Source organism: Durio zibethinus, chromosome 7 (assembly GCF_047325235.1).
Source record: "Durio zibethinus cultivar Kanyao isolate XHJ-2024 chromosome 7, ASM4732523v1, whole genome shotgun sequence".
In the NCBI taxonomy this organism is placed as follows: Eukaryota; Viridiplantae; Streptophyta; class Magnoliopsida; order Malvales; family Malvaceae; genus Durio; species Durio zibethinus.
Genome location: NC_143168.1, coordinates 12687290 through 12704987, shown reverse-complemented (window position 1 = coordinate 12704987; position 17698 = coordinate 12687290). Strand labels below are relative to the sequence as shown.

Genomic DNA, 17698 nt, shown 5'->3' with positions numbered 1-17698 from the left:
AAAAAGTAATAAAATATAAAATATTTAAATTATTAAGGTAAGTAAAATTTTACAAGAATAAAGTTATAAGCGATGATTTTATCAAAATTTTTTAGGTCAGCAATTTTTTCAAAATATTCTAAAAGTGTTAGAAATATTTTGAAAATTTAACCAATAATTTTTTTTACCTTAATAATAAAATAAATAATAAATAATATTACAAAATAGATTAAAATTTTGGCCAATGATGAAATTAAGACAAAGTCACAGCTGGTGATTTTTCTTCAATTTTTTTTTTAAAATCATACCTTAAGTGTTTATATAAAGAAATTATAATATACTTTGCTTTCACAATATAAAAATAAATCCAACGATGGAGCTTTTTCAAAGAAATAAGTGATTTTTTTAAAAACTCTTAAGGGAAAATTTTTTTTTTAAGTTATACCGAAAGTATCGAAAATAACTTAGAAAATTTTCAATATTCAAATAATAAAATTAAAAATAAAAAATAAAGTGATAAGTAAAAGAATATTTGAACAAGACTAATTTAGGGTTATATAAGGTTAATTGGTATCGTCTTCAGATGAATGTTATGGGGGTTCTATAGCCTTCTTCACACATAACTGTTTTTTCGAATCAAATCTTAAATTCGTAGATCAAAAAATAAGATTGATGGCCATTTGCACTTCAACAAAAAAAGATTAATAGTAGCTCAGGATATATTACCTCTATCGATCCAGTCCCCAAACAGTAACCATTGTCTCATTTTCTTACATCTATAAATATATGGCAAATGCATAAAAAAAAAAAAAAGAAAAAAATCCAAAGGAAAAGAAAGAAGCAAATATCAACAAAGAAAAAGAAACTTTTAAAGAACTTATTGCATTAAAAGTGAAGGATTTACTAATGAACAATTTTCACTTTGTGTATTGATACTCACCACATCTCAACAATTTCAAATAATTAAACAAATTGAATCTAAACCAATTTATATAAGGGGTTATGCATTTAATTTACACAATAAATTAAATTCAAATTAATTCTCTAAAACTTATTTTCTCAAAACTTAATTGTTTGATTTATTTTTGAGTTATTTAGACACTTCAATGTTTAGTTAGGGGTCATATTTGTTAAAACCAAAGTTAAAAGTTCCAATAATTTAAATAGACCTTAATGCTTAATCTATTACTCTATATAGAAGGTCCATAAGGAGCCTAACCAGAAGGCTTAGTTGGCAGGCATTAATTTATATATTAATTAAGATGCTTTTCCTTTAATTTAATATTTTTAAAAGATAATAAAGAACATTATTTATGATAAATATATATATATACTTAAATAAATTAAATAATATATTTATTTCAAAAAATTAAATAATATATTTAAATTTTCTAAAAATTATAATTAATAAAATCACACATAAATTTTTAATAAAAGATGTATCAATTAACTGTTATTTTTATGATGATGAATATCTAATTAATGAAAATTAATATAATGAAAATGTTAAAATTAATTTTAAAGATGTTATTTCTTTCTAAAAAGATAATTATATTTTTATATATGGGTGATTTACACAATTGAATTTGATCAAAAGGTACTGAAAGATATATTTTGTTTATCTTTAATTTAACAAATAATATTCTTTCATTCTAATTGTTTAATTTTCACAAAGTTTAAAAAAATTAATGTATTTTATGCTATTAATTTTTTTTATAAAATTAATTAATCATAATTAGTAATGGATTCAGATTTTTTTTTAGAGTATCCATTGGAAAATTGTCGATGAAATTTATTGGTTATGTGGATGAAAAGAATGTTTAAAAAAAACTTTAGAGGAATCAAAAGAAATTTTTTCTTTCAAATTTTGTGTTTTTTAATATTTGGAATGTCTATAAATACATTACTTAAAACTTTAAACCATGAATTTGCCTCTTATCATAATTTTTTATATAAAAATTTTAAAAAAATGAAAAGTTATTTTTAGCTCAAAGTGATAAATAAATCAAGAAAGGATGAATTGGTTAATTAAAAATTTTGACAATTTGATTACCAATTTAACAATAGTCACAAATATAGATTTGAAGCTAATGAAAACAATATATATGCACAAATAAATAACTTGAAAAGGTAAAAAAGTAGAGGCAAAGAATCAAATATTGAGAATTATAAAGGTTCGATCATTCCACATAACACCTATGTCATTTCCCTTAATCTCACTTGCCAAATAGCTCAATCCATTTTATGTTGAATATTAGAATAGGCTGTTCCAAAGTTATTAATACAATCAATCAATGAACATTTTAATGGGTTTCTTAAGTTTCTCAAAGAACCATTCAAGGGTTACACTCTCCCTCAGGCTCACAAGTGTTTTTGTAAACTTAAAAACAACTTTAAAGTTAGGCATTTATTAATTTGAAGTACAAATAAAAAGTATAAACAATAACAAGAGGATTTGAATATAATGTAAGATGTTATGTTTTTAAGCATATTAATTACTCTTTTAATGATTGAGAAAGATGAATAATGGATAACAATAAATTTTTTTTTGGCTCTTGATACTTCATAATGTGGTGGAAGACTTTTTTATATAGATAAAAATGAGAAAAGAATTGTACCTTCATTTAATGCATTGAATGCCTTAAAAAAAAAATGCTAGTTCAAATCTATTAGGATTGAACTGATCAATCCTTTTTTGAAAATAATTGTTCGAATTTAACCTTTTAAGCTAAATTAAATTTTTGAAAAAAGAGCCTATCAATCCAATTTAACAATTGATTTTATATAAAAACATATTGATTCTCTTTCATAATTGATCAATCTATTTTTATCAAATTTGAATTTGAAACCTTATAAAAAAATCAATTAATTTTTTTTTAAATGGATCTATTGCTTTCAAGCTTTAAACAAAATTCTTAATTTTTAATTTAGGAAAAATCAATCCAGTCTTAAAAAGGATCGATTTCTTTTTTTAATCTTTTTTATAAAACTTACTTTTAATGTAAAAAAAGATTGATTTTGATGTTAAATATTTTTCATTCAAAAACTTACAAAATTTTTCTCTTTGAATTCAAAACCATTTAACCCAATTTCGTAAGTAATACATAATTATTTATTTAATACAAATAAATTTATCAATTTAAAATCATATACTAAATTAAAAATTTTATCTTTAATATTTTATTATTTCAAAATAAAAACCCATTGAAGATCAATAGACAATACCCATTTTGTAATTACCCACCGAAACTCCATCCTTGATTTGATATGCATTTTGCGTTCCCTCACGTAACATTTAACGGGTGCCGCCTACTTTCTTTGATTTTATTTTTTTTAATACTATCCCACCACGCCAACTTTGCTCTACTGCTTGCTAACTTTTTTTGAGAAATGCGACGCCCGTGCAATTTGTCGTTCAGACATAATATTAAAACGAAAACAACGTGGGTGAGTAGCTCATGTTAATCCTCACCCTACAGGTTAGCAATATCCCTGCATCAAATCAGCTTAAAGGTTAAAACCACACGGAGAAATCTGTCCATGAATTGAATTTTTGATAAAATTTTTTAAGAAAAATTTGAATATTAAATAATATTTAATTATAACTCTAAATATATTTCTAAATATTAATATTTAATATATAAATTAATATTTTTAATAATAAATTTAAATTAAACAAGATTGAATTGGGTCATGAATAAAATTTTAAAGGCTTCATATTTTTAAATTAAACAAGTTTAAATTAATATTTTTAAATGTTGAACTCCTCTACCTAATATTTATATTTGCTAAAAAAAATTACATACATAAACTCTTTTAAATTTATAATTTTTAAATGTTAATTTCAATTATATGTCAATTATCTCTATTGAAACTAGTATGTTGTAGCGTTATACTTGTATTTTGGTACAATATTAGTCAAACGTGAATAAAAAAATCTTTTATCAAGTTTATTCTTTTATGTAAAAAAAAAATTATATTCTCATTACATATTGACCAATTTTATCTCAAATCAAAAGTCTAGTGTTAAAATTAAACCAATTCAAAGATATACAAGTGACTATTATTTCTTCGGTTTCAAATTGAATGTCCACATTTTTTTTTGGATTTTTTTAAAATTGTATTTTTTCTTTTCAATAACAATAATTCTTACTTTTTATATGTTTCATATTAATTTTTTGTATTTTTTAAAAATTTTGACATTATAATTAAAGTATAATTTTTTAAATATAAAAAACATTAAAATTAAAGAAAAAAAATTAAAATCATAAAACTTTTTGAAAAAAATTAGAAACAATTAAATACCAAAATTATATTGAAATAGTTAAGTATAACATGTATAATTTTTTTAACATAAAGAATGTTTTTCTTAAATTCGTACTTCTTCCGTCCTAAAACATTTTAGTGTTATTGATTTTTAAGGAATTTAAAAAAATTTAATTTTAATATATTTAACATTAAATTTAAATTTTTTTGTAAAATTAAATTTCATAATTTTTAATATCAAAAAATAAAAAATATATAAAAAATAATTTTAAAATATAAAAAGTAAAAGTTTTAAATGTTAAATATATAAATAATTTTAGAACATTTAAAAAAAATTTTGAAATGAGTCGAACAGCGTAATTTGAAACATAGAAAATACTGGTCCCCTAGTTCTGAATCCATATGTTATAAATAACTTGTCCAAAGAATTTTCAGCCATAAAAGTTAAGCAGACCGAATCGATTTGAATTGCATCCCTGGAAAAGGTCTATGTGTGAACCTTGGCGGATGCTTACCTACTTTGGTGCTATTCATTATTATTCGGTCCACTACATAAATACTGGAACTAAACAATCCAAAAAAACAATTGGGGAACCAGCAGCAAGCTTGCCTTCGACCACGTGATCTTCTCAGCTTTAAAACGCAGTACACTATACAATAATTTCATAAGAAAAAAAAATGGTGAAAGGTAAAAAAGTTTTGAAAAAAAAAATCAATAATTATTTAATTTTTAATAAAATTTATAAAAATCACTCAAATTTTAAATGTTTTATTTTGAATCGAGTGATTTTTTAAATATTTATTTTTAACAAATTAAATTCATTATTAGATAAAAATAAATATTGACGTTTAATTATTTTTTATTTTATAAAAATTTAATTAATGAAATAAATATCTAAAAATTTAATTAATTACAATAAAATAATAAAAACTTCAATTATTATTTAATTTTAGTTCAAAAATTTTTTATTGATACGCCAAAAATATTCAACTTTATGATAGAAAAGAGAAATTAAATTAAATTCTTTTACGAGCTTAAAAAAAAAAAAGTTGAACTGAAATTCTCTTCAAATAAAAAATTCATTAGTTCTCCGTGATTTGTATGTGAAGGTGATGGTCATTTTTGGTGATTTACGAGAGATCAACTCACTGAATTGAGTTTATTAATATTATAGAACTTTAAGTTTCCATCACATAGCATTACAACATGCATGTAGGCATGCAATCATTCACTAAGCAAAAGCGAAAACAAACCCAGCAAAACCAAAAACAAAGATGAGATAAATTTATTGGTTACAGGTGGCCACAATCATAATCACTATGACTTTTCTGGTCTCCAAAGATGAGAACTAGGGTGATCATTCCCAAAACTTTCTTCATCTTGGACGTATTGTCAAGTGTCAATCCAACTAAATAAGTCTGCAAAGAAAGCCAGAAAAGTCTCATCCTCCTTTCTTTAACGTACAAATCAAGAGCTTCTGCGACCATCAATTTTCGTCCAAGTTGGTTTTGATTTGCAGCCTGCATCAATTTCTCTGACAAGCATCTTGCCAGTACAACAGCGTCCTCGAGAGAAGCCCCTCCACCCTGTGAGATAAAAGGACACATCGCATGCATTGCATCTCCTGCCACAACCACTGCCCCTTTGGCAAGCCTGGCTCGCAACAAGTCACATGGCGTTCGGTATCTCAATTCTGTGAGGTACAATGCCTTGGGTTCACTGAGCTTTATCATTTCCACCATATCTTCTGGGAAACCCTTTATTGCTTCCATTGATGCTTCTTTAATGTATGCTGGATCTTTCTTTGAAGCACCCGAATCTGACCATTACCATGCAATTTAATTATTATAATTTCAGAAATTATATTTATTTAAAAATTTTAATGTTACAAATAATTTTTAAATTATAATAAAATATTTTTAAAATAAAATATTTAATATAATATTTAAATTTTAAAATTTTAAAATTTTTTATATAATATCTAAATTATAAATATATTAATTAATTTTAAATTATATCATATAACAAATAAATAATTTTTAATATTAAATTAAACATTTATTATAATTTAAAAATTATTAATAACATTAACCCCAAAACCATGATTAACTTTTTTGATTTAACCTAAAAAACATAAAAAGATTACCTTCAGAAGTTAATGATCGAGTCAAATACCAATAGACAAGCTTGTCCGTGACAGTAAGTTGTCCCAGTTGAACAGTTTGTGAGTGATATAGACGAAATTGATCATCAAAATTATGACCTCTTTCGTAATATGTGAAACCTCTGGTCGCACATCGAAAGAAAAGCTTTGGAGAATTTATGCCAAGAAATTTTGATACTATAGAGTTCACACCATCGCATCCAATTACAATCTGTCATGAAAGAAGCAATGAATCACACATTGATCCAATTCCAAAAATAAAAACCCAAAATTCATTAGCATTGGAGGGATAATTTTGTAAATCTATTATATAAATAAAATTAAATGCTTGGTGTACACTCATTATGGTATAACATATAAATTTTGTTATTCAAACAAAACACCATAACCTTTTACAAAAGATTCATTACCATTGGAGATGTCCAGAAATCTATTCGTACAGACTCACGAGCTTGACCATATTCGATTTTTAGTATAGAATTTTAGGCTCTCTGATTATTTTATTTTAATTTTAAAAACATATATTAGAATATTATATAAAATAATACATTGTTATTATTTTATAATAAAATAATTATAGAATGAGTTGGCTTTGCTTTTTAAATGCTCTTGTTGCTGCAAAAACATATGAGATTTTTGGAAGAACATTTGATTTGAAGTCTTGAGGAGGAGTAAGAATATGACTTTTTTAATTTTTTGGAGTTGTGCATCAAAGTTTTGATATATTTGTGCTTTTTACAAATCTTATAAAGTGCTTTCAACGGATTTTTGGAATGTGTTTGTATTGATCTTTATGAAATTCTTGAAAAAGAAGAAAATCTGAGCTTGGGTAGGTTGGTTGCATCATGGAGATTTATGGTAAAGGTTTGGGTAAAGGTTGGGTGAAATTTTGGGTGGAATCTAGTTTTTGTGTGGGTTGATTTGAATAGGTTTGAGTGTGTGGTTTGTCTTTCTTAGAATAGATGACATAATAGTCAAACTTTCTTGAAGGTTCACCAAGAAAATCAACTTCAGGGTCTTCATTTTCATATCTTTCTTTGAGCTTTTGCTGGAAAGACTTTTTTTTCTTTTGCTTATTTGGAATATCATCATCATCATCATCCAGGAAGCTTTTATATGCGTCTATCTGGCATTCTTTGCATTGACAATTTATGTCCCAATAACAATGTCCTTTTGGAGATCTATATACATACACGGAATTTTCATCGGACTAAAAGTGTGTGACTGGAACATCAAGGAGATCAGCATGACGTCTTTGCATCATAAATTGTGTTGGAAAGATTGTTGGGAGGAACATCCTTTCCTTTGCTATGATCAAATTCAATTATGATAGTACCATCTTGATTTGTTTGGTAGGTTGGATCAAAGTGTTCAATTGGTTCATCTTGCTTCTAAATTTTTTGATAACTTGTCGTCCATGTCTTTGGGAGAATGGTGGCAAGTTCTTCATTTGAAATCTGCTTTGGAATATGAACATGTTTAGGAGTTTTGTCTGCTGTTTCCATTTTAACAAAAATTGCATCACTGGAGTGTGAAAGAGGCAAGTTAATGGCATGATCTTGAACTCTATATGCCATCTGGTAGTGAAGGATTGCCTGGAGGCCTTTCATTTATGTGCCTACGATCTGGACTTGAACTTTTAAAGCATCTAACATGATTGGATCATGAAGAGACATATTATAATTTGGGAAGACTGTGAAGAAGACAGTTCATGCATTGAGTGTCGTCTCAACGATTTCAAGGACTGCATGCTTGTAATCTTTAAATCTGGTGTCCAACAAGGCTATTCTGGTACAAACAAGAATTTCATTTCTGCCATGGAAGGTTAAGGCGATTCTGATAGCACCAAAGTGAATGTGAGTGTATCCTTGTTCTGACCACTGGTGAGGAAATTCTTCTGGGATTTGAATAGTAATAAAGTGCTCTTGAGGTCCTACTGAAAGAATACATTGATCAAAGTTTGTGGCTTGAACATATTCTTTTGGAGCTTGGTATTTGGGTTTTAAAAGAGTTTTTAAAGATCTAGTAAGATAAGGGGAGGAGTTTGAGAAAGCTGTATAAGGATTTATAAGGGGTAGAACTGTTTGTTGGATTTTCTTTTCTTCTGGAATGTAATCTACTTCATATAAGAACTTAAACTTAGAAGAGAAAGACTTTTTAAGTACAGGAGAATGAGAAGAGGACAAACTGAAAGAAGATCTAGAGGAAGAAAGTTGAGAACTAGAGTTGCTAAGAGTTGATAAATCCATGAAAATAAGACTCTCTTTTGACTTTTCCTTTTCCAACTTCAATAATCAAAACTTTAGAACAATCATGATCAGAGGTTCTTACAGTGTGATCTGTGGCGAAGCATTGGTTCTTACCCTGACATGACCAGGCAGGCTAGCCACCTGTGCGGTTGAGGATGGGAAAAACCCACTTGGGAATATGCCCAGGACCGAAAGGCTCCTTGTAAAACTAGTTTTGAGGTACCTACAGAGGCCACTCGGCAAAAATCAGACCAGACTCTGTGTATAGAAATGATATCATTTGTATACACAGCGGTAGATAGTACGGCCAAAGCTTTGGCAACTGACACGACTTCAGTTTCGAACTCTCTGGGTGGTAGAGTCCTGACAATACTATCTGATACCATGACAACAGCGTGTAGATAGGTCAAACTTAGCAAGATAATACCAACCATAAGCTTTCTATAGATCAAACATATAACCAAGGTATTCTAGCCGGTGTTCAAGACTCTGGCGCCTTCTTGACTTTAACGTCGAACTGGAGGCCTGATTTTTATGGAGATATGTTTTTTACTATATATCTGATCTATGAAAAGTTTATAGTTAGTATTATCTTGTCAAGTTTGATCGATCTACACGCTGTTATCATAATACCAGATAATATTGTCAGGATTCTACCACCCGAAGAGTCCGAAACTGAAACCGTATCAGTTATCAGAGTCTTAGCCATATTACCTGCCGCTGTGTATAGAAATGGACTATCTAATTAATTATCATATCTAGAATGAAATCTTTCTACGATTTTTCTTCAATATAAAATTTAATGAAATTTAAAGTAAATTAAAAGAATATTAATTAAAATATTCTTGAAAAGCGACAACTTTACAGGAGTTGGTGAATCGAGTAATTTCCTTCTCTATAACTTTTTGTTACATAAAATAAAATAGGTTTGCTAACAAAAAATGACAAAATGAGTTTTACAGGCTCTTAATTCATTATAACATTATTTTAAAATAAATTAAAAAATTAAAACAAAAATTAATTTATGTTTAAAATAAATAACACGAAAATAATATAATTCAAAATTTTAATAAATATAAATTTAATAAAAAATATATTTTTATATTTATCATGACAATATGAATTATTATTCATTAATTTTTATATTTTATATATAATTAACATAAGAAAAAATTACCTTGGCTTTAATCATACTTCCATCATGAAGTTGAAGAATGGGATACGAAGTTACAGGATCGAGGATGATGGAGAGCACCTGACATCCCAAATGCACGACGTTGGCCGGTAATGGCTCTGCTAATGCCTCAATCAGATCCATCCGTTTCAAACATCGGAGTTCCCCTTTCCTGAAAATTGTTTCTCATTCAGCTACACACCACACCTATCTTGGACAAAAATAGCCGCCATACAGTACTCATTCATTGATTGATTTATTCATCTACAAACCAAGATATCTTTTTATTTTATTTGATTTTAATCTATTTTTCTAATTATTTTAAGTAAATTCAAAATACAATTTACTTACTTTACATAATTGTTCTTAAAATATAAAATTCAACAAATTTTAAATTCCGATATCTTAAAACTTTGCTTTTATTTTCAATCTTAAATATTTTATACTCAAATAAATTATTTAAAAAATAAATTATTTTACAATAATTTAAAATTTTATTCTCAAATTATTTTTATAAAAATTAAACTTTGATTTATATAAATAAACTCAATTTCTTATCAAATAAACTAATAATCATGTGATGATATATTTACTTTTTTGTCAATTAATAAATCTAGATTATGGTTTAAAAAAATTACAGATTCAGACCAATAAATTAAAAATATAGACATAAATATAACTGTTATAGTGGATTGAATGTTGCTGAAAATAATAAATTTACTTCAATTTATAGCTAAAAATTGAAATGCAAGAAATATTTCAAAGGATATCCAACTTACCCAAGAGCTAATTCATGTCGCTTGCCGTCATCAACCGTTATAAATTCTCCCCTGCATACATACAAAAAATTATACAGTTTTATCTAATAAAAAGTATAATCATTCATATTCAATTATGATAGTTATAGTAGCACTTGAAATCTGAAAGTACTTACTTGTTTCCTTTAATAGGTACAACAAAATGACAAATACTTACTAATAATAGGAGAATTTATTAACTTTGGTGAAAAAAAGTACTAACTTCTTATGATAAAAAAAAAAGTAATTTTAATGATTCTTTTGAATGTGATAGAGAGAGAGAGAAAGAGCGGTAAAAGCTCACGATGAAATGTCAATGGCAGTCTGTCGAAGCTTGGAGGCAACACCCAACTGATCAAGTGCCCGCCATCCATTCGGTTGCATAAGGATGCCAACGCCGACGGCTCGCAGCGTTTCTGATCTCTCTAAAACAATGCTCCTTATTCCTTTCCTGCAAAACCCAAACAAACATACTTCAAATTACTATAAATTTCAGCCTGAACGGGTCCATTAACTCGTATGGTTGAGAGCTTCTGGTTTCACAGCCAGAAAAAGTGGAGGAAAAAACCAAGAACAAAAACAAAAAAGGGAAACGGGAAACGGGTGATCATCGAACAGCAGGGAGCGGCGGAAGAGGGAGAACCTGTGAAGAGCAAGGGCGGTGGCCAAGCCACAAATGCCACCGCCTACAATGACGATGTCCTGCTCTTCACCTATCTTCATCACTTCATCTCTTTTTTGCCCTGCCATCTCTTTTTTCTTCTTTCTTTCTCTCTCCCGCATAAATTCAAGCTAGCTCGTCTCGCTTGGACCTACAAACGGGTAAAGGGGAAAAAGTTGTTGGAAAAAAAGGTGTGAGAGGGTTTTGAATTACCACCAATACACTAATTTTCACTATTCCCAAATTTTATGACAATATATTTATAAAAAAATCTAGGAGTAGGTAAACGAAAGCTAAATAAATATTATAAGAAATGATTTCAAATACACTACATGTCGTAACGTCTAGATCCGGGGATCTATCGCCAGACATTGACTTTAGGGAGTCGCCACCAATCTTTTTTATCTAGGTGCGATTGGCCACCTATGGAATCTGCCCTTTTAGGGAACACCTAAGCTTAAGGGTCCCTAAAAGAATATGTTCGGGTCTGCTTAACCAGAACAGAGTTCGGGAGTTCGGTTACGTGTGAGGAAGGTTATAGCACCCTCACAACGCCCATCAAAAGATGATACCAGCTTGAATTTGTGTTATCCAAAAGCCTTAAAATTTTACCAAGTAGTTAGTTGTTGAAAATTATTCTCAATTGACTCTAATACTTTTAGCAGAAAATTGAAAAAATTCCCTCACCTCAAGAGTATGCAAGAAAAACTACTGTTTCACTTGCAGAGGCTCCGTCGTCGGATTATTTAAAGAAAAATCAAGATCAACCAATTAATTAATTATCGAAAATTATTCTCAATTGACTCTAATACTTTTAGCAGAAAATTGAGAAAATTCCCTCACCTCAGGAGTATGCAAGAAAAAACTACTGTTTCACTTGCAGAGGCTCCGTCGTCGGATTAATTAAAGAAAAATCAAGATCAACCAATTAATTAATTATCGAAAATTATTCTCAATTGACTCTAATACTTTTAGCAGAAAATTGAGAAAATTCCCTCACCTCAGGAGTATGCAAGAAAAACTACTGTTTCACTTGCAGAGGCTCCGTCGTCGGATTAATTAAAGAAAAAAAAAATCAAAATCAGCCAAGTAATTAATTATCGGAAATTATTCTCAATTGACTCTAATACTTTTAGCAGAAAATTGAGAAAATTCCCTCACCTCAGGAGTATGCAAGAAAAACTACTGTTTTTACTTGTAGAGGCTCCGTCGTCGGATTAATTAAAGAATAAGGAAAAAAAAAATCAAGATCAAAATCAAAGTCAAAAAAAAAAAAAAAAAAAAAAAAAAAAAAAACCTGGAGCGGCTCGGATCGCGGCTCGGCTTGGTGCGGCTCGGCTCGGCTCGGCTCGGCTCGGAGGGGCTGAAACGCGCGGGTCAGAAAGTGGGTCGACGCTTCGGGTCGGGTCGGGTTCGGCAAAACGCGCGGATCCTCTTATTAACTTAAAGCCAAAACGACGTCGTTTTGGGAGGGTATAAAAGGCACCTTCCTCCGTTTTTCAGCAGACCGTTCCTCCCCTCTCTCTCTCTTCTTCCCTTCTTCTCTGCCTTCTCTCTAGAATTTGAAGAACGCCGGTGCCGGATTCTGGGAATTTCGCCGGAATCTGGAAATTTCGCCGGAAATTGGCCGGATGGTCGCCGGTTTCTGGGATTCTCCGCCGGAAACTGGGTCTGTCGCCGGAAACTTCAAAGTTCGCCGGAATTGTCGCCGGAAAATTCAAAAGTCGTCGGAATTTTCGCCGGAATCTGGAAATTTCCCAGAAATTTCCAGAAAATTTTTTCGCCAAATTTTTCTAAAAAATTTTTCTCACTGCCAGAACACTCCTAAACTTTTCCTTAGCTCTCTAAACACCCCTATTCTCTCAATCAGTAGTTTTTGCTTCTCTTTTTTCTGTGTCTTGACTGTTCCAGGGGGGTCCCTTTTATAGGGATTGATCAGGAGTTTCTGATCAATCCCAATTCCTCTTTGGACGGGAATTCAGTCTTTGAATCCAATTGGACTCTTCTGATTGAATTCCCCTTCAGAGTGGGAGTTTTCAACTTTGAATCCTAGCTCTCCAAAATAAAAATTAAAATAAAATTAAAAAAAAATCTAGATAATTGGAAAGATAAATCAAAAGATAAAAAATTTTCAAATAATATCTGAAAATCAGAAAAAATCAGAACAGATAATTAAAAAAAAGATAAGAATAATAATATAATAATAATAAATATATAACTATATACATATAAATCTATTCTAATGAAAGAAAAAAAAAATATATATATATACATATATTAATACATAATAATAAATAATAAAATACACAAGAGAGAGAAAAAAAAATAAAATAAAAATAAAAAATAAAAAAAATACGGGTAAAAATTCAATTAGGCCTTGCCCATTTGGGCCAGGCCCAAATGATCTGGGTCAGGCCCAATTGATCCGGGTCAGGCCCAATTGATCCAGGCCCGGACCTGATTGGGTGTCTACACTACAAATTACGTAATGAACAATCTAATATTTTTATTGCAAAAATATTTATATATGAAATAATTTATTTATCTTTTGATAAATTATATTTTTAACCCTCTTACACCCCTCTAGGATTTCTTTTCTTTCTTTTGTTTGTCTTCGTGGTACCAAAAACACTAAGTTGAACAGTTCACAAATCGTCGTAAATCTTTGAAATAATTATTAAATTTTGTAAAAATAGATTGTCAAATGAAAAATTAAACCGGAATGGATGAAAAGTTGCTGGACAAGGTAAATCGTTTAAAGTCGATTTTGAATTGAAAATTTAATGTTTATAAAAATAAATATTTAATATTAATATTATATTATTAGATATATATATCTAATATGTTTTTTTATGTTACTTGAAATGTATATTTAATAATATAATATAATTTTTAAATATACATATTTGAAAATCATATTGTATTACTGAATATATTTTTTCAAAATTTATATTACATTATCACATATGTATATTGGATAACATAAAAAATATTCGAATATACATATTTGGTAATGTAAAATTGATTACTTAATTCACCTCCTCAATGGTATAAAATTTTTAACATTTTGTAACATGCAAACCAATTTAAGAATTGCACTGATAAAATAGAACCAATCATCAAATAATTTAAATATAATATATGATTATAATTTTTCATTTACTATTGAAGAGGCAATATTGTATTTTTTAAGTTAGTTTGTTATAAAGGTATAATATGTTGTGTAAGTATTTTGTAATAGAAAAGTCTTAATTTTATAGGTTAAGCAGGTTGTAAAAATAATGATTTTATAAATGTGATTACAATTTTTGCTTTTGAAGGTTTAACAAAGAAAACTGGAATAAAATTAACATGTTAACAAAGTAGAAAATATAGGCAATAAAAGAATAAAGCAAAAGTAGAAAAAATGCAGTATAAGAAAACGAGAACGAAAAAATATGATTATCCATTTGAGTAATATAAGATTAAATTGTTAACTGATGGTGAGTGAGGCGTGAAAGTTGTGGATGGATTTTAAAATTATTTACCAACAAAATAATTGAAAAAATATTTTTTATAGGTCAATTATCTAAAAAAGAAAAAATTAAATAAAAAAATTAAATCTAAAAGTATTATATTTTTTATCGATAAGTATTAATGGTAAAAAATTAAAAAATATGATCTATGTTAATTTTTTAATTTTTATCTCCTACTTTTCTCTCCTTTATTTTTACTTATTTTAAGAAATGCATAACTTATATAAATTAAAAATAGAAAAGATTGATTAATATATTTTTGTTTCTTTATTTATTTTCATAAAAATTATAACTTATATATTATCATTAAAAATTTTACTCCTGTAATAATAATGCAGGGACATTTTCAAGTGTACTTAGTCGCAACCTCCTTTTTAATAATATATATATTTTCTTCAAATCTTTGTCTACAGAGGTCCCAAGAAAAAAGCTTTTGAGCTAATATTCAACTAAAACAAACTTTCCAGTTTCCAAGCGTGCGTAATAGTGCCAACCCCCATTCCTGGTCAACGGGCCCATGTGGGATTACAACAAAACGATGAGAAGCAGAATCAATTGTACTAATTGCTTTTGGATAAAAAAAGTTTAAAAAAAAAATCACATGATTTTTTTGTTTTTTAATTAAGTGGTTTAATGAGCTGCATCCATCAGTCCGTCATGATGAGCTGCTGACACAGTATCAACTTTAGCTGCACATAATCCTAGTGAAGTGGAGCGCTCATCGGCCATGTTATGGTGGAGCCTTGAAGTTACCCTGAGTGTGCCAATGGTGGTGGTCTCGTCGTCACCACTCAACTACCGAACCACAAAGCACGGATGGAGAATCACATTGTGTACCCCGCCATTACCCTGCGCGTTACATCTGATAATTTAAAAAAAGGTAAAGGTGATAAAATATACGAAAAGTATACTTTTTTTATAGAAAATTTATATGTTTTTAAATTTTAATAAAAATTATACATCAATTTAAAAAGTTAAAAATATAAATTTTATATTTAATATATAAATAAAATTATAATACGATCATTTTTAATTAAATAAATATAAATACATAAATTAACAAATACATTGTACTTCCACACATGCGTTAGCATTGAGGTACTTTTTCAAGCTAATCCCGCATCTCACCTCTGGCGAATATACAATCTCAATCTACTCAATTCAATCATGAATTAACTGATTTTAAAATGATTCAATTTTAAATAATTAGAAAAACTAATTCAAAATGATTTTAAATTAATTTGATTTTAAAATTTAATAACTTAAATTCTTAATATTTAAAACTTAAATGATTCAAATGTTAAACTCGAAATAATATGAAATGATCGGACTTGAAGTTAATAGGTTCAACTCCAATTTGAATTATCCTAATATTATCTTATATTAGTCAACTTGTAAGTTCACAAGAAAATAATTTGGTGAAAGGTAAAAATGTTCTGAAACAAAATTCAATAATATTTAATTTTTAATATTTATAAAAGTCACTCAAATTTTAAATGTTTTACTTTGAATCGAGTGATTTTTTAAATATTTATCTTTGCCAAATTAAATTCATTATTAGATAAAAATAAATATTGACGCTTAATTAATTTTTGCTTAACAAAAATTTAATTGATGGAAATAAATATTTTAAAACTTCATTAATTATACTAAAATAATAAAAACTTAAATTATTATTTAATTTTAATTCAAAAATTTTTTTTATAGATATACCAAAAAGATTCAAATTTATGATGAAAAGAGAAATTGAATTAAATTATTTTACTAACTTAAAAAAAAGTTGAAGTGAAATTTTCTTCAAATAAAAAACTCTGTGGTTTGTCTGTGAATTTGATGTTCATTTTGGGTGAGTGTATGAGAAATTAACTCACTAATGGAAAGACGAAAATAAAGTTTTTTAAATGAAGTTTATGAAAATTTTTAGTAGAAATGATTAAATAAAATTAAAAATTAAAAATCAAAATTGATAGATTAAAAGATCTCGTTACATAGATTAAGTATATAAAATTTTAAAAAAATTTTACATAGATCAAAATTTTTTTTATAAATATACCAAAAATATACAAATTTATGATGAAAAGAGAAATTGAATTAAATTCTTTTACTAACTTAAAAAAAAAAAAAAAGCTGAAGTGAAATTTTCTTCAAATAAAAAACTCCGTGGTTTGTCTTTGAATTTGTTGCTCATTTTGGGTGAGTGTACGAGAGATTAACTTACTGAGGGAAAGACTTAAATGAAGATTTTTAAGTGAAGTTTATAAAATTTTTTATTAAAAATGATTAAATAAAAATTAAAATCGAAAATTAAAATCGATAGATTAAGTATATAAAATTTGATAAAATTTTGATATATATTTTGAGATAGATTATTTTAGTAAAATGTTGACAAAATTTTTATTATTGATTAAATATCAATAAAATTTGAATTATAATTAATATTTTTAATAATTTATTATATATTATTGATTTTCATATCAAACTCTATCAATTTATCAATTTATATTTTTTATTGAAGTTTTTATCAAACTATTTGAAAAAAACTTCATAAACTTTACTCAAAGAATTTCATATAATTTTTTTTTCACTCATTGAATTGAGCTTATTAATATTATAGAACTGTAAGTTTCCATCACATAACATTACAACATGCATATAGGCATGCGATTATTCACCAAGAAAAAGCAAAAGCAAAAAGAAACCAAACAAAACAAAAAACAAAGATGAGATAAATTTATTGGTTACAGGCGGCCACAATCATAATCAGTATGACTTTTCTGGTCTCCAAAGACGAGAATTAGGATGATAATACCCAAAACATTCTTCATCTTGGATGTATTTTCAAGTGTCGATTCAAATAAAAAAGTTTGTAAATTTGTCATATGGTTCACTTTG

At 27.6% G+C, this 17698-nt stretch overlaps 1 protein-coding gene across 1 annotated transcript; it reads right to left on the bottom strand.

The window, feature by feature from the left end:
• Positions 1 to 5374: 5374 nt before the first annotated feature.
• On the bottom strand, positions 5375 to 11518 carry LOC111277664 (monooxygenase 1-like). Its single transcript, XM_022864062.2, has 6 exons — positions 11274 to 11518; positions 10935 to 11081; positions 10613 to 10663; positions 9837 to 10005; positions 6393 to 6621; positions 5375 to 6065 (listed from the first exon to the last, which is right to left on the bottom strand). Exons 1-6 carry the CDS (start codon positions 11411 to 11413, stop codon positions 5539 to 5541), a joined length of 1263 nt encoding a protein of 420 aa, XP_022719797.1. The 5' UTR covers positions 11414 to 11518; the 3' UTR covers positions 5375 to 5538.
• Positions 11519 to 17698: the final 6180 nt, after the last annotated feature.